Source organism: Bufo gargarizans, chromosome 1, assembly GCF_014858855.1.
Source record: "Bufo gargarizans isolate SCDJY-AF-19 chromosome 1, ASM1485885v1, whole genome shotgun sequence".
Lineage (NCBI taxonomy): Eukaryota > Metazoa > Chordata > Amphibia > Anura > Bufonidae > Bufo > Bufo gargarizans.
In genome coordinates, this window is record NC_058080.1 from 559,827,609 (window position 1) to 559,848,106 (window position 20,498).

The 20,498-nt window shown below is 43.7% G+C and overlaps 1 protein-coding gene across 2 annotated transcripts in view; it reads left to right on the top strand.

The window, feature by feature from the left end:
- The window catches only part of STX2 (syntaxin 2), a 67,508-nt gene that overhangs the window by 7,153 nt on the left and 39,857 nt on the right, over positions 1–20,498 (top strand). Inside the window, exons 1-3 of one of the 2 annotated variants that reach the window (XM_044275628.1) lie at positions 15,332–15,441; positions 15,981–16,058; positions 18,798–18,897. In XM_044275628.1, coding sequence (XP_044131563.1) covers positions 15,412–15,441; positions 15,981–16,058; positions 18,798–18,897 — 208 coding nt within the window. In that variant the 5' untranslated portion in view covers positions 15,332–15,411. Of the gene's footprint in view, positions 1–15,331; positions 15,442–15,980; positions 16,059–18,797; positions 18,898–20,498 lie in introns of those variants that run through there. The other variant, XM_044275627.1, reaches the window with a different exon arrangement.

Here is a 20,498-nt window from a genome sequence, read left to right on the forward strand (position 1 = left end):
CTATTTGGGGAAGAGGGAGCACAGTTATATTGTTTCTCTCTCCCACTGGTGTTGGTGCTGGCCTTCATTTAAAATTCTTAGTTGCTAATTCGGCCCCAAATTTTTTCTTACTTTATAGGGCAGGAAGGCCAGCACCCTAAAGACCTCTAGCGGAGATTCGGCTCTGAGAAAATGTGCAAAAAACCCCTGCTTACTTTATAGGGCAGGAAGGCCAGCACCCTAAAGACCTCTAGCGGAGATTCGGCTCTGAGAAAATGTGCAAAAAATCCCTGCTGTCTAAGTCTCTAAAAAGACGCTTTGTCCTGGGTGTACAGACAAAGTAGTAACTGAAGAATCGCCATCCTTCCTAGAATCCATAAGAAATATGATCAAGGAGGAAGTAAAAGCGGTGATAGACGCAAGATTACCACCAGGTTACCCCCAACCGTCAACCTCACAGAGATCACAGATAGCGGAATTCCCATGTGATCCAGACTTGGATGAGGGTGAAATATTTTCACAGGCAGAGTCCGAATCTTCTGAGGATGAATCGGGGAAGCCTTTTTGTATTCCCGAAGATACGGAAAAATTATTAAAAACAATAAGCTACTATGAACATTTTAAGAACGTATAGGAATCTCAATATAGTTAAAGTTCCCAAGATCGATGCTCCAGTTGCCCGCATATCAAAAAAGACTTCTTTACCTTTTGAGGACATGGGTCTTTTCAAGCGGGCGTGGGAGACAAACACAGCTATGCTGAGGCCTAGTATAGCGGTTACCTGTACCACCAGATCATTATCGGTCTGGTTAACCCAGCTGGAGGAGCAACTGGTGGCAGGTACCCCCAGAGAGGAGGTCCTGGCCTCTATCCCTATTTTGAAGAAGGCCTCAAATTTTTTTGTCAGATGCCTCGGCGGTTTGTCAGAACCTGGTCCGGGGATGCTACCTCGAAGAGTTGTCTGTGCTCCATTCCGTGTGAGGGGGATAAGTTGTTTGGTTCAGCCTTAGATGACATTTTGGAGAAGGCATCAGACAGGAAGAAAGGCTTCCCTTCAGACTCAAATTTTTTCCAACAGAGACTGTCCTTTTAGGAGCCAAAAAAGGACCAGATCAGAAGAGGAAGGACATCTCTAAACATGGCAATCCTCAAGAGGAAAGGAGAAAGCTTTTTTGTTCACCCCAGAAACCACTGCAAAGTTTTCACAATGACGCCATTTTTCAGGTAGCAGGCAGATTAAAAGATTTGCCTTGGCCTGGGAAAGCATTTCTACCTCCCCTTGGGTAAGAAATACCATAAGAGAAGGTTACAAGCTAGAGTTCGCTACTCTTCCCAGAGATTTCTACAACAGCAACAAGCCTTTGAGTCAACTAAAAAAACAGCAGGCTCTGGAATCGGAGATATTATTGCTGCTACAAAAACAAGTCATAATTCCAGTACCAAAAGATGAGGAGGGAACAGGGTTTTATACTCCAGTCTTTTTAGTTCGCAAACCAAACAACTCTTAGGCCTCTTTCACACTTGCGTTGTCCGGATCCGTTGTGTACTCCACTTGCCGGAATTACACGCCGGATCCGGAAAAACGCAAGTGAACTGAAAGCATTTGAAGACGGATCCGTCTTCAAAATGCTTTCAGTGTTACTATGGCAGCCAGGACGCTATTAAAGTCCTGGTTGCCATAGTAGGAGCGGGGGAGCGGTATACTTACAGTCCGTGCGGCTCCCGGGGCGCTCCAGAATGACGTCAGAGCGCCCCATGCACATGGATGACGTGCCATGCGATCACGTGATCCATGCGCTTGGGGCGCCCTGACGTCACTCTGGAGCGCCCCGGGAGCCGCACGGACGTAAGTATGCTGCTCCCCCGCTCCCCACTACACTTTACCATGGCTGCCAGGACTTTAGCGTCCCGGCAGCCATGGTAACCATTCAGAAAAAGCTAAACGTCTGATCCGGCAATGCGCCGAAACGATGTTTAGCTTAAGGCCGGATCCGGATCAATGCCTTTCAATGGGCATTAATTCCGGATCCGGCCTTGCGGCAAGTCTTCAGGATTTTTGGCCGGAGCAAAAAGCGCAGCATGCTGCAGTATTTTCTCCGGCCAAAAAACGTTCCGTTCCGGAACTGAAGACATCCTGATGCATCCTGAACGGATTTCTCTCCATTCAGAATGCATTAGGATAATCCTGATCAGGATTCTTCTGGCATAGAGCCCCGACGACGGAACTCTATGCCGGAAGACAATAACGCAGGTGTGAAAGAGCCCTTAGTGTAATAATAAACCTGAAAAGGTTGAACAAGAGCATAGCCTACAAAAAATTCAAGATGGAGACAATCAGGTTAAAGGTAAATCTCCTGACTCAAGACTCCTACATGGTAACTCTTGAACTTTCCGATGCATATTACCATGTGCCCATTCTCAGACTGGCAATATTTCTGAAAGGAGAGAAGCGTCACTTTCAGTTTTAGGCCCTTCCCTTTGGGTTGTCCTCAGCCCCCAGAATTTTTTTCAAAGATCATGGCAGAAGTGACAAGTCACCTTCACCTTCAGGGTATCTTAATCGTTCTGTATCTGGACGATTTTTTTTTATTTTTTATTGCAGCTCCGTCTCTCCAAATTCTCCAGTTATATCTACAGACGGTTCAAAATAAGTTGTGGGAATTGGGCTGGTTACTAAACAAAAAAAAGTCAGACTTAGTTCCCAGCAGAGAGAAAATATTTTAGGGGGGTCATGTTACACTTTTTCCCGCTAGAAAATCAGATTTCTCTATCTCAAATGATCTCTCTGTTTTGCAAGTCCAGAACAGTATCCTTCAGAGACATCATGACGCTTTTAGGCCATTTGATGTCCATAATTCCAGCAGTGCAGTGGGCCCAACACTACACAAGGCCACTACAATAATTTCTCCTGGAGAACTGGGATGGAAATCAGAATACCCTAGACAAGAGGATAAAAGTAACTTTTTAAAGGTAACGCAGTCTCTCCTGTGGTTAAGAAAAGAATCTTCAGTCAGGAGTATTTTGGCGACACACATATCAAGTCGTTATTTCTACCGACGCCAGCAATCGCGGATGGGGAGGCAACACCAAAGATCAGGTAATACAAGGTGTTTGGTGTAAAAAATAAATAAAGTAAAATGGCAGAAGCATCTTCAAATCTAAAATCAACTGTAAAATCCCATCATGTAAAAATTCTGTCCGACAATTCCACCGCTTTGAAAACAAAAAGAACAAACAAGTAGAAAAATTATGCTCCCTCTTCTTAAAGGATCAGCCGTTTGTGGACGCTCTATCCGCCCCATGGCCAGAGGGTCTCCTTTATGCATTTCCACCTTTTAGTTTAATACCGAGAGTGCTGATGAAGGCGATAGAAGAAAAAGTGCAGATGATTTTGCACCCTTTTGGTCCAAAAGATCCTGGTTTCTGGATTCTCCCATCATATCCAGGCCTGCATCAGGGTCTGGTATCTCATCCATGTGTGTCTCAATTACACCTAACAGCTTGGAGACTGAACAAGCTATGTTGAAACAAAAGGGTCTGTCAGATCCTGTAGTATCCATCCTTCTGTTGAGTAAAAAGGACACTACGTCCAAGATCTACAGAAGAACATGGAAAGCCTTCTTAAAATTTGCAGGAAATAAATGGTGTCACTATCGAGATCCAGATATTCCCCTAATACTGGAATTCCTACAAGCAGGTCTAGATAAAGGGCTCAGACCAAGCACCCTTAAGATGCAAGTTCTACAAGATCTACCCCTAATAAGATGATTCCTAAAAGGGACAACAAGACTATTTCCATTTGTCCATTCTAATATACCTCCTTGGGATTTTAAATCTGGTGCTTGATGTTCTGATGGATACGCCCTTTGAACCCTTACAGAATATTCCTCTAAAACTTCTGACATTTAAAACCACCTTTTTATTGGCAATTGCATCAGCTAGAAGAGTTGGGGAAATCCAGGCCTTTTCCTGCAGACCACCTTATCTCTAAGTCTTAGAAGACAGCATTATTCTCAGGCATACTCCGATGTTTTTGCCAAAAGTTGTTTCCAGATTCCATCAACAGCAGGAGGTATCCCTACCTTCCTTTTGTCCATTCTACTAGGGCAATTTCTGCCTGATGGGCAGAATATGCTTCTGCATCTGTGGATCAAATATGCAGGGCAGCCACTTGGGCAAACCCTAGTATTTTTTTTCAGACATTACAAACTGGCTGTACTCCATATTTATGGAAAAAGTATTATCTGCGGTAGTCCCACCATAAAAATTGTTTTTTCTGTTACTCCTGTGAGTGCCGTCGTGGAGGCAGCGAGGAAAAGGGTTAAATTACTCTTACTGGTAATTTGAATTTTCCAATAGCCTCCACAACGGCACTGGAGTTTTGTTGCACCCCGTGTGTCATCCGTTTTCCACATACACTACTAGGCTGTAAATTAGTTTCCAAAGCATCTCCTACCAATGGTTTGTGAAAATCACTGACAGAACTCTGATGCCATCTTTGTTCCTTCAGTAGTTTGCATGGACCCATAGACTTAGTCTACATCACGGAACAAAGTATTGCATGTCTCCGTGTAGTGGAAGTAAACGAGATCAACTAAATAAATCAATGGGTATGCGTGTTGTCCGTAGAGAGTGCTCACAGCACTCCTCTGTGATCCACTAATGTGTGAGAGAGGCCTAAGACTGGTTTGGTCTGACTCAAAATATTGGGCCAAATGTACAATTTCAAATATATTCCCACAATAACGATATTAACCGCCTCCGGACCGCCTAACGCAGGATCGCGGTCCGGAGGCAGCTGTCTCAGGCAGAGTCACGCATTGGCGCGTCATCTCGCGAAAAAGGTGAGAGGGGTATTAAAAGTTAGAGGGGTATTACATCATCAGCCTGCCAGCCAATGATCGTGGCTGGCAGGCTGATGATTTTCAAAAAAATGAATCACAAGCCAGTTAACACTTTATATTTATAAATATAATGTGTTAAATAACTTCTCTGCTGGTCCTTTTGGTCGGTTGGTTCCAGCAGAGGAGCAGACATCACAGTGAGTACACACAAAACACTACACTTAGCCCCAGTTCACCCCCCATCACCCCAATTAACCCCTTGATCGCCCCCAAACTAACTGGTATTGACTGTTAGGCCCCTTTCACACGGGCGTTGCGGGAAAACCCGCAATTTTTCCGCGCGAGTGCGAAACATTATAATGCGTTTTGCACTCGCGGGAGAAAAATTGCGTGTGTTTGGTACCCAAACTTCTTCACAGAAGTTCGGGCTTGGGTTAGATGTTCTGTAGATTGTATTATTTTCCCTTATAACATGGTTATAAGGGAAAATAATAGCATTCTGAATACAGAATGCATAGTCAAATTGCGCTGGAAGGGTTAAAAAAATAATAATAATACTTTAACTCGCCTTAATCCACTTGCTCGCGTAGCCCGGCATCTCTTCTGTCTTCATCTGAGCTTTGTGCAGTAACAAGGACCTTTGGTGATGTCAGTCATCACATGACCCATCACCATGGTAAAAGATCATGTGAAGCTATTATGCCCAGCCTTTCCGGTAGAAACCCGCCAAGTTTCCGAATAATTTTTTTTTCTGGGCCTTCTCCTCAACATGGGTCTAACCAAAAAGCATGAATTGCGGTCATATTGGTCCACGAACCCAATTCATCACATGCCCATGTTCTCTGCTGCCATGTCCAGGGCACGATTTGAGACCACCCTGCATTTTTTGCACTTTAGCGACAACACCACCTCCCGTCCCAGAGGCCACCCAGCTTTTGACTGGCTCCACAAAATTCGGCCCCTTATAGACCACTTTAACAACAAATTTGCAGATTTGTATACCCCTGAGCAAAACATCTGCGTAGACGAGTCCCTTATACATTTTACCGGGCGCTTCGGCTTCAAACAATGCATCCCAAGCAAGCGCGCCCGGTATGGGGTGAAATTGTATAAGCTCTGTGAAAGGGCCACAGGCTATACCCACAAATTTCGGATCTATGAGGGTAAAGATCAGACCCTGGAGCCGGTCGGTTGCCCTGACTACCTGGGGAGCAGTGGGAAGACAGTCTGGGACTTGGTGTCACCCTTATTTGGCAAGGGGTACCATCTTTATGTGGACAATTTCTACACAAGTGTGCCCCTCTTCAGGCATTTGTTCCTAGAACAGAATGGCTGCTGTGGCACCGCGTGACCTACTCGCCGGGGCTTCCCCCAACGGCTCTTGTAATGACGGGCTGCCTTGTGTAATGAAGAACTGCTCGCGGTGAAATGGAGAGACAAGCGTGACGTTTACATGCTCTCCTCCATTCGCGCAGACACGACAATACAAATTGAACGAGCAACCAGTGTCATTGAAAAGCCCCTCTGTGTCCACGACTATAATTCGCTCATGGGAGGGGTGGACTTCAATGACCAGATGTTGGCTCCTTATTTAGTTTCCCGATGCACCAGACGCTGGTATTAGAAGGTGTCTGTATATTTGATTCAATTGGCTGTAGTTCTCTACAGTAAAGCTGGGAGAACAGGATCCTTCCTCAAATTTCAGGAAGAGATCATCGAGAACCTCCTGTATCCAGGAGGTTCCGTGGCCCCAACCACCAGTGTCGTTGCTGGTACCTCAACCAAACCGTCACCCTGAAAAAGATGTCGTGTCTGTAGCAGGAGTGGAATAAGGCGTGACACCCGCTATTTCTGTCCTCACTGCCCTGACCACCCTGCCCTATGCTTAGGGGAGTGTTTCCAGGAGTACCACACACAGGTACACTTAGCATAGGGATTGCATCTCACAGGACAGGCACACAGGGCTATTAGGGCCCATTCACACAGAGCTGCTGCAAACCTCTCCTTTCACCTGGGAAAAAGTGCATAATGTACTTCGCCACATCTCTGGGCGATTTGCGCTTTGTACATTGTCCCATGGGGAAGGAGAGGTTTGTCCTATTAAAGGTAAAAAAAAAAAAAAAAAAAAAAGCATCGGTAAGCAAAAAAGTTAACGTTCTGTTAAAAAACAGCCCGCAACGCAATAAATTTTCATTTTTTACACATTTTGATTTCAAACTACTTCTCACACATTAGGGCCCCTAAAATGCCAGGGCAGTATAACTACCCCACAAGTGACCCCATTTTGGAAAGAAGACACCCCAAGGTATTTCGTGATGGGCATAGTGAGTTCATGGAAGTTTTAATTTTTTTGTCACAAGTTAGTGGAATATGAGACTTTGTAAGGAAAAAATAATAATTTTCCGCTAACTTGTGACAAAAAATAAAAAGTTCTATGAACTCATTATGCCCATCAGCGAATACCTTAGGGTGTCTACTTTCCAAAATGGGGTTATTTGTGGGGTTTTTCTACTGTCTGGGCATTGTAGAACCTCAGGAAACATGACGTGCTCAGAAAGTCAGATCTGCTTCAAAAAGCGGAAATTCAAATTTTTGTACCATAGTTTGTAAACACTAACTTTTACCCAAACCATTATTATTATTTTTTTTTTTTATCAAAGACATGTAGAACAATAAATTTAGAGAAAAATTTATATATAGATGTTTTTTTAGTTTTTTTTTTAATTTTACAACTGAAAGTGAACAATGTTATTTTTGGGCAAAAATTTAGGTAAATTTCGATTAATAACAAAAAAAAGTTAAAATGTCAGCAGCAATGAAATACCACCAAATGAAAGCTCTATTAGTGAGAAGAAAAGGAGGTAAAATTCATTTGGATGGTAAGTTGCATGACTGAGCAATAAACCGTGAAACTAGTGTAGTGCAGAATTGTCAAAAGTGGTCTGGTCATTAAGGGTGTTTAAGCTAGGGGAGCTGAGGTGGTTAAGAAATGTATAGCAATAATTATATAAATCACGATGGATACCTATTTTGAAGCAACAACACTTGGGACCACAACAAGACATTATACTCTATAGAGCGGTGAGCTACCAGGAGACATCATACTATTTGGAGGCTTTAACTTTTAGCCCCATAGTTTGTCTCCTTGTTGCCCCCATACAGTATACAGTAATGTCTATTTGTTGCCCCCTATAGTGGGGCCATAAGTGGATTTTATACTGTACGGGGACAACAAGGAGACATAATGTATGGGTCTTGTACAGTAAGATGTCTTTGGCATTGCCCCCATACATTATAGTTGTCTTTTTGTGGCACTGATGCCCCACACCATGTAATAAGGACTGAGAACATGGCTTTAGAAATGAATGTGGACCAAAAATACGGTTGTGTGCATGAGGCCTTAAAGCGTTTCTATCACCTGAAAAATGGTTATTAACCTGGCTGACATTAGCAATGTACTAATGTCAGCTGAACATAACTATATTAGTGCCATCTCACTGCCTGCCGCCGTTATTGAAAAAAAACTAACTTTTATAATATGCAAATTAGCCTCTAGGTGCTCTTGCTCCTAGAGGCTCTGTTCTCTCACCTCTGGCCATGCCCTGCTACACTTGATTGACAGGGGCATGCAGCTTTGGCCTCCTACCTCCGGCCCTGTCTGCAGTGTAAATCTTGCGCCGTTCGGTATTCGACGCAGGCGCTCGCCGGCTGCCAGCTTTGGCAGGGTTTTGTCAATTAAGATGGGAGCGGACAGCCTCTCCGTGATCAGGTGGATGAGATAAGTTATAATATATATATATTTTTTTTTTATCCCCCGAGCACCTTAATGTGACAAGGGACGGCAGTCATTGCGCCTGCTTCATACAATGAAAAGCGGTTCGTGACGAAGTTAGGCAAAGATGCTGAATAAAATTTTTCAAAAGTTCGCTCATCGCTAGTAATAGTGCCCCCTACAGTACCCCCAATAGCAACCCTAATAATAGTATTGCCCTCCATATTGTGCCGAATAATAATGCCCCCACAGTACCCACAATATTCAAAATGCCCCCCCTATAGTGTTCCCATTTATATAATGTGCTCCCCCCACAGAATAATGCCCCTATATAATAATGTGTAAGAATGTATAATCTATTCATATCTAATGTGCTCTCCCACCCAGTATTTCGCCCAGTAGTGCCTATAGATAGATATATCTAGATATAGATTATACTCGCCTTTTTCCATCTGCGATGCAAGCCACTGCTTTCTTCTTTCTTCAAGCCACAACGCCTGAGTTGCCCCTTCCCGGCGCAGGCAGTTTCGATGATGTCACTGCAACTAGGGTTGTTTCGATGCCAAAATTTTGATTAGTTTTCGATACCATAAAAAAGTATTGCGATACTCGATACCACACGAAAAATAAAATAAAATGCCAAAAAAAGCCGTGTACATTCCGCATTTTATGGAACGTCCGGCCCATAGTGCCACCAATGATAATTAACGTTTAATATACAAATACAGCCGGCGACAGAAACACATTGCCGCCATCCAACCTCTGACAGGGTGCTGCGATCAGCGGCAATTAACCCCTCAGGTTCCGTTACCTGAGGGGTTAACTGCCGCGGATCGCAGCGCCCTGTCAGAGGCAGGGTGTCGGCAATGTGTTTCTGCCACCGCCTGCATTTGTAATGTATTAAATGTTAGTTCCCTCCCCTCTGTGCTCTCATTGGAGGCAGCACAGGGGGGAGGCAGAGATTGCTTACTTCTTCCCTGTGCTGCTGAAAGAATCGTGATCCATACTCTCTGATACTAGGCTGTGCAGTAGCACAGCCTAGTATCGGTAAAAGACAAATCCCGGTATCGTATTGAAAGTTTGATACCCGAAACAACCCTAACTGCAACCTCCTGTGATGTGTTCTTGTGCCTACTTCATCGAGCCACCCATGACCCGGCACAGGAGGCCTGCGGGGACTGGAGCTTAAAGGGGTTGTCCGGGTTCAGAGCTGAACCCGGACATACCCTTATTTTCACCCCGGCAGCTCCCCTGAGCCTAGCATCGGAGCATCTCATGCTCCGATGCGCTCCAGTGCCCTGCGTTAGATCGCGCAGGGTACAGGCTCTTGTGTTTTCAATAACACACTGCCGGGCGGTAACTTCCGCCCAGCGGTGTGTTCGGTGACGTCACCGGCTCTGAGGGGCGGGCTTTAGCTCTGCCCTAGCCGTTTTACTGGCTAGGGCAGAGCCAAATCCCGCCCATCAGTGCCGGTGATGTCACCGGGCTGCCTGTCAGCCCCATAGAGAGCCCGGTATGTCACCGGAACTCAGAAAAATGCCTTTGCCCTGCGCGATTTAGCGCAGGGCAAAGGAGAGCATCGGAGCATGAACTGCTCCGATGCTCATGTCAGGGGGGCTGCCGGGGTGAAAATGGAGGGATGTCCAGGTTCAGCTCTGAACCTGGACAACCCCTTTAAGGCTCCCATGCCCCGCAGTGAACTGCTGCCCCCCTGCCTCATGGCAGAATCAGGTGTGACGTCACAAAAATACTATGGTAATAAAAATCTACGATATTTCGTTTTCTTAATACTGCGGTACATCATATATACTGGTATATTGCCTAACGCTAGAACAGATGCAGATTTATTTATTTTTCCCACGGAAAAACCACAGTGCAAGGGCTCATTCAGATGGCCGTATGCGGTCTGCAAAAATGCTGATCCGTTATTTTGCGGATTAGATGCTGTCCCATTCATTTCTATGGGGCCCTTTTCTTCCACTGCACGGCTCAACAAAAAAATGAAACATGTCCTATACTTGTCTTTTTAAAATCATTTGATTTTATTTTTTTTCTTCCATCCTGTCTTAGGCTTATTTCAAACATCCTTTTTCATGCTGCATGAAACACTGTCCGTGTGGCATTTCCTGTAGTGAATTATGCATCTGTGACAAGACGGGGTTATAATTATTTATAATGGTGTGTCTTATATAGAAACATAGAATGTGTCGGCAGATAAGAACCATTTGGCCCATCTAGTCTGCCCAATATACTAAATACTATGGATAGCCCCTGGCCCTATCTTATATGAAGGATGGCCTTATGCCTATCCCATGCATGCTTAAACTCCTCCACTGTATTTGCAGCTACCACTTCTGCAGGAGGGCTATTCCATGCATCCACTACTCTCTCAGTAAAGTAATACTTCCTGATATTACTATTAAACCTTTGCCCCTCTAATTTAAAACGATGTCCTCTTGTAGCAGTTTTTCTTCTTTTAAATATGCTCTCCTCTTTTACCGAGTTGATTCCCTTTATGTATTTAAAAGTTTCTATCATATCCCCTCTGTCTTGTCTTTCTTCCAAGCTATACATGTTAAGGTCCTTTTAATCTTTCCTGGTAAGTTGTATCCTGCAGTCCATGTACTAGTTTAGTAGCTCTTCTCTGAACTCTCTCCAAAGTATCAATATCCTTCTGGAGAGATGGTCTCCAGTACTGAGCACAATACTCCAAATGAGGTCTCACTAGTGCTCTGTAGAGCGGCATGAGCACCTCCCTCTTTCTACTGGTAATGCCTCTCCCTATACACCCAAGAATTCTGCTAGCATTTCCCGCTGCTCTATGACATTGTCTGCCTACCTTTAAGTCTTCTGAAATAATGAACCCTAAATCCCTTTCCTCAAATACTGAGGTTAGGACTGTATCGCTGATTTTATATTCTGCTCTTGGGTTTTTACGTCCCAGGTGCATTATCTTGCTCCAGATTTTTGACCATTCCTAGTTCTCCTAAGTCCTTTTCCATTTGGTGTATCCCTCCAGGAACATCAACCCTGTTACAAATCTTTGTGTCATCAGCAAAAAGACACACCTTACCATTGAGGCCTTCTGCAATTTCGCTGATAAAGATATTAAACAATATGGGTCCCAGAACAGATCCCTGAGGTACCCAACTGGTAACAAGACCATGGACTGAATATACTCCATTGACTACAACCCTCTGTTGCCTGTCCCTCAGCCACTGCCTAATCCATTCAACAATATGGGAGTCCAAGCTCATCGCCTGTGAGGATTTCTCCTGTGAGTACAGCTTATTACAGCAGAGGTCGGGCTTAGAGGCACAGCATTATAAATCGTTACAGCTGAGATCGGGCAGAGACGCACAGCATTATAAATCATTATAATGCCGTGCAGTCTGGGAAATCGCACCACCCACACGGAGTGTGTTTCCTGCGGTGAACATGCTTGTCTGAAACTGCCTTCACGACTGCCTCTTCAAAAAAGCGATGCCAAACGTGTTGTATATTTTTGTGCAAGCCCCATTATGCACATTAATTTGCAACTATTTGCCTGTATATGCTGCACTTAATTTTTATCCTCAATTTCTTTAAAAGGTGGGAGGATTGGGGCCTACCCAGCTCAACAGATTTAACATTACTTACAGCAGATAACTGGTATACATTGCACCTGAAAGCTATGGCAGCTGGTGCACGTCTGTTATTAAGTCATGTCTCTTAATAAATTCAGCACATCTTGCTGCAGCACAGATTAGATCAGGACATATAAAACAGCAGTCTTAATGAATTCCTCACTGGCCTTTCGGGCTGCAGGTGACTGGATCTACAGTGAATTCACACATGGCGGTTACTGTGTGGTTTTGCTGTGCGGTTGCGATGTTTACAGGTGGAATACATGTAATTAATATGTTTCACCTGTAAAAATGACAACCACTTTAAAGTTTCTTCAGTGTTCTTCTTTGTACAGGTTTAACCCCGGGTAAAAGGACAGCATTCACGTGTCAGAGTGGTTCTGTCTCCAGGAAACGTGGTTGTTTCTCTTGTAAATGCTCCGATACTTCCTCCTCTAATTCATAACCTATTTTGGAGCCTCATGAAAAGAAGCCATAATGATGTTGTAATAGGAAATCAATAGTCCCCGCTGGCTTCTAATGCAGTAGAAAAATGACAGCTTGCCCCATAACCCTGCAATTACACCGGGATGTGCAACGCTTACATGATCATTCTCATATGTATAACGGTACGGCCTTCTCACGCCGGATGTGTCACCCTATATCCACCCATGTGCTATCGCATCTACAGTATAAATTCTTGATCAGAAGATTTTCTTAATTTCCTCTTATATTTTTTTATATATATTTTTTTTAATCCTGTAGTTAAAGGGGTTTTCCGAATGTTTTATACTGATAACCTATTCTGAGGATAGGTCATCAGTGGGATGAGATTCCGACTCCCAGCACCCTCCACCCCCCCCCCCCCCCCTCGATCAGCGCTTTAAACAGGTGTGTTCCTCCTGCTAGCGCTATGGCCTCCTCGCAGCTTACCAAATGCAGTGTTGTCCATTCAATGGCAGATGTACTTGGTATCGCAGCTCTTGGGAATGGGACTGAGCTGTGGCCTCTTCAAACAGCTGATCGGCAAGGGTGCAGAAAGTTGGAACCCTCCTGGGGATCGGTCATCAGTATAAAACATTTAGACAACCCTTTTAAAAGGGTTTTCCAGGCAGAAAATATGCAAAACTGAATCGTATCTCAGCTAATCTTTGATCCCCCTGATGCTCCCGTTCCGATTCTGCCCCATACCTCACCGCCCTCTACTTCCTGTCCAGCTATGACGTGTCAGAGGACATGTGATCGCTGCATCCAATCACAAGCTCCTGTGTGAAAACATCCCCTCTGGAAGAGGAAGCAGAGGCTGGTGGGGGAGTATTCAAGTACTTTGAAGCCACACAAGATCTTCACTGTACAGAAAACTATTATTTTCTTTCTTTTCGTCAGTGCTTTGGTTAATTCTGCAACTTTTTAACTTATACATTGCTGAAAATAATAGTACAAGCCTGAAGTACAGTGACATCTGTGCTTGTACGTTCTGGTGATTAGAGGGATAACGTGAAAATCTAAGTGGTGTTTTATGTAGCAGCTTCTGGAACTTTAAAGCATAGTGTTTTTTTTTTTTTTTCCTCCCCTTTCCGTTCTCTGTTCCTTGTGGAATAAATCGCCTCCTCAGCAGTTGTTGTGACGAAGTTAGATTTTCCATGTTTTCTTATATTTTTATACAACAATGCTCAAAGGTGTTTTCTTTTAGTCAAAATTTCCACCTTGTTGATTGTAAGCTGCATGCAGAGTTTGGCTTGCTCAGACACGACTTGCCGCTGTATTTCCCAGTGACACATAAAGATGAGGCCTTGGGGAAGGACATTCCATTCAGTAACCCTCACTTCATTTTCTCACAGCTGTTTTACTTCACTTGACAAATGCAGCGGAGTCTATGAGAAATAAAATATCCAATGGAAAACAATAGGATCCACTACATGTTATTTTTAGTCTGGTGGCAAAAGAAAAACCATATAGTTGTCAACACAACCTTAGAATGGAGGCAAACGCTGACAAAAATAATAGCCAAGTTTTCCCCCAACAATATGCACTCAATACCCCATAAAGTGAAAGTGAAATCAGAATGTTAGAAATTTTTTCAAATTGATTAAAAAGGAAAATCTAAAATTTGGCACGGACAAAAGTATTCAAACCTTTTGATGACACTTGAAATGTAGCTCTGGGGCCTTCCATTTCTTTTGATCATCTTTGAGATGTTTCTACACCTTGATTGGAGTCCACCAGTGGTAAATTCAGTTGATTGGACATGATTTAGAAAGACATATCCCTGTGTATATAAGGTCTTGCTGCTGCAATGCATATCAGAGCAAAAACCAAGCCTTGAGGAGGAAAGAACTGCCTGTAGAGCTCTGAGACAGGATTGTGTGGAGAAGGGTACAAAAAAATTCTGTTGTGCTGAAAGTTCCCAAGAGCACAGTGGCCTCCATAATTCTTAAATGGAAGAAGTTTGGAACAACTAGTACTCTTCCTAGTGATGGCCATCCCTCCAAACTAAGAGAGGTGGCCAAGAACCCAATGGTCACTCTGGCTGAGCTCCAAAGATCCTGTGTGCACATGGGAGAAATTTTCAGGAGGTCAACCATCACTGCAACACTCCAGCAATCTGAACTTTATGCCAGAGTGGCCAGAAAGACGCCTCCACAGTAAAGGACTAATCATAGCCCACCTGGAGTTTTCAAAAAAGCAAGGACTCTCTGACTGTGGGAAACAAGATTTTCTCGTCTGATGAAACCAAGATTGAACTTTTTGGCCTCAATTATACGCATCATATCTGGAGAAAACCAGGCACTGCCCAATACCATCCCTACAGTGAAGCATGGTGCTGGCAGCATCATGCTTTGTTTTTTTTGTTTTTTTTAGTTGCTGGGACAGGGAGACTGGTCAGGGTTGAGGGAAAGCTGAATGGAGCTAAATACTAAGATATTCTTAACGAAAACCTGGTCCAGAGTGCTCTGGCTCTCAGACTGGGCTGGAGGTTTACCATTCAATAAGACAGTGACCCCAAGCACACAGCCAGGACAACACAGGGATGGATTAGGGACCATTCTATGAATGTGCTGGAGTGTCACAGCTGAAGCCCTGAATTATACCCATTAAAATATCTGAAAATGGCTGTCCACTTACAGTCCACCCATCCAGCCTGACAGAGCTTGAGAGGATCTGCAGAGAAGAATGGCAGAAAATCCCCAAATCCAGATGTGCAGATCACATGGCATCTTACCCAAGAAGACTGAAGGATGTAAGCGCTTCCAAAGTATTAAGCAAAGGGTCTGAATACTTATGTCAATGCAAGATTTCAGTTTTTCCTTTTCAATAAATTGTCAAATATTTTGAACATTCTGGGGGTCATTTATCAAACTGGTGTAACATACAACTGGCTTAGTTTCCCATAGCATCCAATTAGATTCCACCTTTCATTTTCACTGTTCCTTTGAAAAATGAAAGGTGGACGCTGATTGGTTGCTATGGGCAACTAATACAGTTCTACTTTACACCAGTTTTTTTTTTTATTTAAGCACAGGGCTGCTTAAATAAAGTCTGAAGACTTTGTGAATGCACTGTGTATTTTATTGGGTAACTCAGTGGTTTACTGAATTTTAATTGCATGCTGTTACAAAACTAATCGGATTCAGGTGCTGATTTGAAAAAAATACCATTTTCTGCCTAACAATCCCTTTAACTATACTTACTGGAGACGCAGCTCTTTATAGCACCTCTGTAAATAGTTACTCACACCATTCTTTTTCAGCAGTTTTTTTTTGTCTCTTATTTCCGCAGGCTAAAGCATCTGAGGAAGATGGAGATTCAGTTGTCATTATTGAGAAGGAGCAGTTTATGGATGACTTTTTTCATCAGGTAGGGAAGAGCTTTAATACTATGATTGTATTGAATCATTGTTCTTTAGACATGCATGGAAGTGTTTCTGTTGCTCTACACTAGTTCATGGAAATCGGTTAAGATTCACTTCACAACAAATGTCATAGCTTAGGCTGCAATACAAAATCAAACACAATGTAACAGCACTTTGCAAGCACAGAAAATATGAATTAATGCTATACTCACTATATGGAAAAAAACCTGAGGTACTTAGCAAATATGATGATCAAAATAACTTTTGCCCATCCACCACGGCAAAGTGACCTCTTTTGAATGGGAACCGAAACTAAATGCTACCTATTTTGGTGCCAACCAGCCTCTGACAGGCCCACTTTTATGGGCCCACTTTATTAATGGGGTTGTTATGGTGGCCTATCCTCAGGATAGCTTATTAGTACAGGAGGACCGGTAAGCGTTCAATGCAGAATTCCCCAGGCTCTGTACTCCCTGCTTCCTGGTCCTCAGCCGCTCGCTGTACTGTGACTGCGCACAGCGTGAGGACTTTGGCGCGCTGTGAAATCACACTGTGCAGTATCTGATCACAGTACAGTGCGTGGCAGGAAGAGCAGGAGCCAGATTCCTGGAGCTGGAGAGGTAAGTTGATTTATTGTTTATTTCTGATCTCTGAATGGGGATCTGATCTGAATGTCTAAATGGGAGTCTTATTAACATGGTGGTCTGATACCTTGATATATGTCAAATTCATAACTGGTGTAGATTTGCCTTTCTTGCACATGGACTGCTGGAACATGCGCCAAATTTATTTAGCTGCCTGTGCCTAGGGATGGGCGATATATGCGATATGGGCAAAATCTGTATCGTTTCACAGATTCATATCGTCCATATCGCATATATTGCCGGACCCCATATGGCTCCGGCTCCCAACTCCGCACCGCGCTGTACTGTAGTGGCCAGGGCCTGGCGTGCACACAGCGTCAGCCCGCTCGCTGACGCTGTGTGTGACGTCAGGTCCTGCAATGCATGCTGGGAAGAAGACGCGACACCTGCGGACTGACGACTCGCCGAGCACCCTGCAGGAAAGGTAAGTATAGCGAACGATGGCCATGGGGCTGATCTGATGGCACTGGCTCTGGGGGACATGTAATGTCTGAGGCAGATGATGGAAAATACCATGGGGCTTGGGGGCTGATGGCACTGGCTCTGGGGGACATGGCCAGGTATGGGATATGGCCGGCATATGAAGGCTACATTTGTATTTAGGCATATTAACTATATTCATTGGGGGCGCAGTGGCCACAGCCCCTCCCTTCTTCTACCACACGATTAAATCATTGGTGACAGTGGCCCCAGGGTGGCAGCTTCTGATCGGAGCCCCAGCAGTATAATACCATGGCAGCCAGGACGCTACTTAAGTCTGCTCCCTGCTGCTGTGTGCACAGGGCAGCAGGGAGTGTGTGACATCCTATTCACTCTATTAGAGCTCTATCAGGGTGAATAGGACCAGGGTTCTAGCCCCTAAGGAGACTAATACGGTAGTTATAAAATAAAAATTGAAGAAAAAAAATGGCTGTGCCCCTCAATAAATTTGATGCATGTTATTCCAGTGCACTTTTTAGTAATCAAAATAGGAAAAAAAAAGTAGATGGAAACAGCATGTCCCCTTTGTAGTAGTGTTTATTCCAGATTCAACGTTCAAAAACATACACAGATATGCCTCACCTTCATCACGCACAGGGATGTGACCCAGCTCCGTCCTTTTCTAATTAGGCATTGTCTTCTCCACTGTTTATTTTCACCCTCTATGTAGATACCAATTCATTGTATTTTAATTGGTCAACCACGGCAATGACCCCAGTGATGTCATGGGGTCAGGGTGATGTCCTCATTTGGTTATTAAAGGTGCACTTGTGTAGGTATATGTGTGCTTGATAAAGGATCTTCAGCCGAAATTTTTAAACTGTAATAAACGCCACTACAAAAGGACGTGCCTTCTCCATCTACTTTTTTCTATTTGGATTATCTGATCAGCCTCATTCACACGTCAGTGTTTTGGTCAGTTATTTCCATCAGTGATTGTAAGCCAAAGTCAAGATTGGAGCCTCCGCAGACATGAGGTATAAGGGAAAGATCTGCACATGTTCTGTGTTTAGAGCTGCACCTGGTTTTGGTTCAAAATCACTGATGGAAATCGCTGACCAAACACTGACTTGTGAATGAGGCATTACTGTCAGAAAGTGAACCACTTTCCCAGGAGACATGCACCCACAAATTGGGCACCAGGAGTGCTGTCCTTTTTACAATTACTTGCACTTCTTTAATAAATGTGGAGCACCAGCCCAAAATAGGACCTTTCACGGGGAGTACCGTCCGCTGATGCTGCCAGAATTTTTCTGTTTTTGAAAGACCCCTTGTCTGCCCCGCTGTGATCCCCCGAAGTTTTGGCGCCCAATATGTTAATGCGGAGCATTGGTACAGGGAGGAGGCGACGGCTGTGTTTGAGTGGGCATCTCCTTGGCTGCAGCATGGTCCAGTCGCAGAGGACCGTGTCACAAACGGTTCACCTTCACCCTGGCTGTGACCATCCTCAGGAATGTAAACTCCTTCCTCCTGTAGCATGCTTTATGTTTGCCAGTGATGGCTCCATATTACTTCAGAGGTATGAATGGAAAGCTTCTGATTTACATCTGCACAATCCTTTGCTGAAAGTCAGAAGCTGTGTGACATAACTCTTTCAATTTTGATTATTTGCTTCCTTAGGTAGAAGAAATAAGGAATCACATTGCTAAAATATCGGAAAATGTCGATGAGGTGAAAAAGAAGCACAGCACTATTTTATCGGCACCAAACCCAGAAGAAAGTAAGCGCTTGTAATGCACGTACAGTTATATACTCTGTGCTCCAAAGCCCCTGCCTAGTCCACATACTGCATTCTGTGTTATTGAGTTGAATATAGAACGGTGTACATTCTGCTCCTCAGCGCCTTCTAGTGGTGGCAGCAGGTTATCTTTTATACATACGTCTACGCAGGGCGTTTGCAGCCATGTATAAGCGAAATGGAGCTTCAAACACTATTACAAATGTAACGCATTTAAAATCAAGTTGCTTAGTAAAGGCCTTTTCTCTGTGACTGGTTTCCACTAGGTTTGTAACCACTGCCCATAGATGAGCCTTATTTAATTTTTTATTTTTTTATTTGCCCTTTTCTCTATCTAACCTAAAAGCTTATTTTGTCATGGAAAGGTGATGCCTTCTATACAATTTCCTTTCCGTTTTACTATTGTGTGTAGCAGTACATGGGCCTGTTCACATAAACGGCCCCATATAATGCATGGACAGCTCAAGTCCGCCAGAATTGTTAGCAGCCCTCTCTTCTGGCTCACACAGGGAGGTCCTGAGGGGGCATGTCCATACCACATAATAAGGCATATGGACACAGCTTGTTTTTATGAGACAGTCCCCTTTAAAGGGTTTGCGCCACTTAAAACATTTACAGTTTTTAAACCAGCACCTGGATCAGAATATAATTATTGCACGTATTTACAAATTTAGTATAGCCAATGAAAACTACCCGTATAGCGCCACCTGCTGTCTGCTCTTTTTGGAATTTCTCTGTCCACCACACGGAGTTGGACGCACACGCTCAGTTCCGTCAGCTACAGCAGATAGGACATGCATCTTGAGAAAGAACATGCCCCCTGAGCTGCCAGCTTGAAATAAATCTAGCAGGGCAATTGGAGCAGTGAATGGGGCGATCTCTGGATCCATGTCAGGTACAGGGCTGCTTCTAGCTGTGTTAGAGATTGTAAATAATATTATTATATAAAATATATATATATTTTATTATTTTTTTACATTAATCATGGGATAATGCCTTTTAAGGTGTCACCTATTTAAACGTGTGTCCCCATAATACATCATATTAATTTCTAGGGGTATTTTATAGAAATAATGAGGAAGGGCGAAGAGAATTTGAAACTGGAACGTTGACAATAACAGGAAATAGCAGAATATAGATGTAACCAGATTTCATCAGCCTTTGTCACATTTTTTAATGTTAGTTAAGATGCTCCTGCTGAATGCCTCTGCAGCAACTTCCCAACTCCCCTTCGTTAAGACATCAGTATGTGGGTGTCTGTTTATATACAGCAAACAAAGCTGCAGTTTAAAGCATTGTGGATAGAGCAGTAGGCTTTGATGAGACAGTAGGTCGATTTTAGAATACCTCAGACTCCAGTTAGACCTTGCAGATAAGCTGCAGTCATAGATGGTAACTGTGCCTTAAAGGAGTTGTCCTGGACAATAATATTGATGAGCTATCTATCAGATTGGCAGAGCTCTGACTCTTGGGACCCACATAGGAAAACACATGTAGTAGAGCTAAAAAAGAAAAAGTGCACATCCAGTGAAATGACTCCTGGTGCAAAGCGGATACAGTAGCTGTTTCTTTGTCTCTTGGAA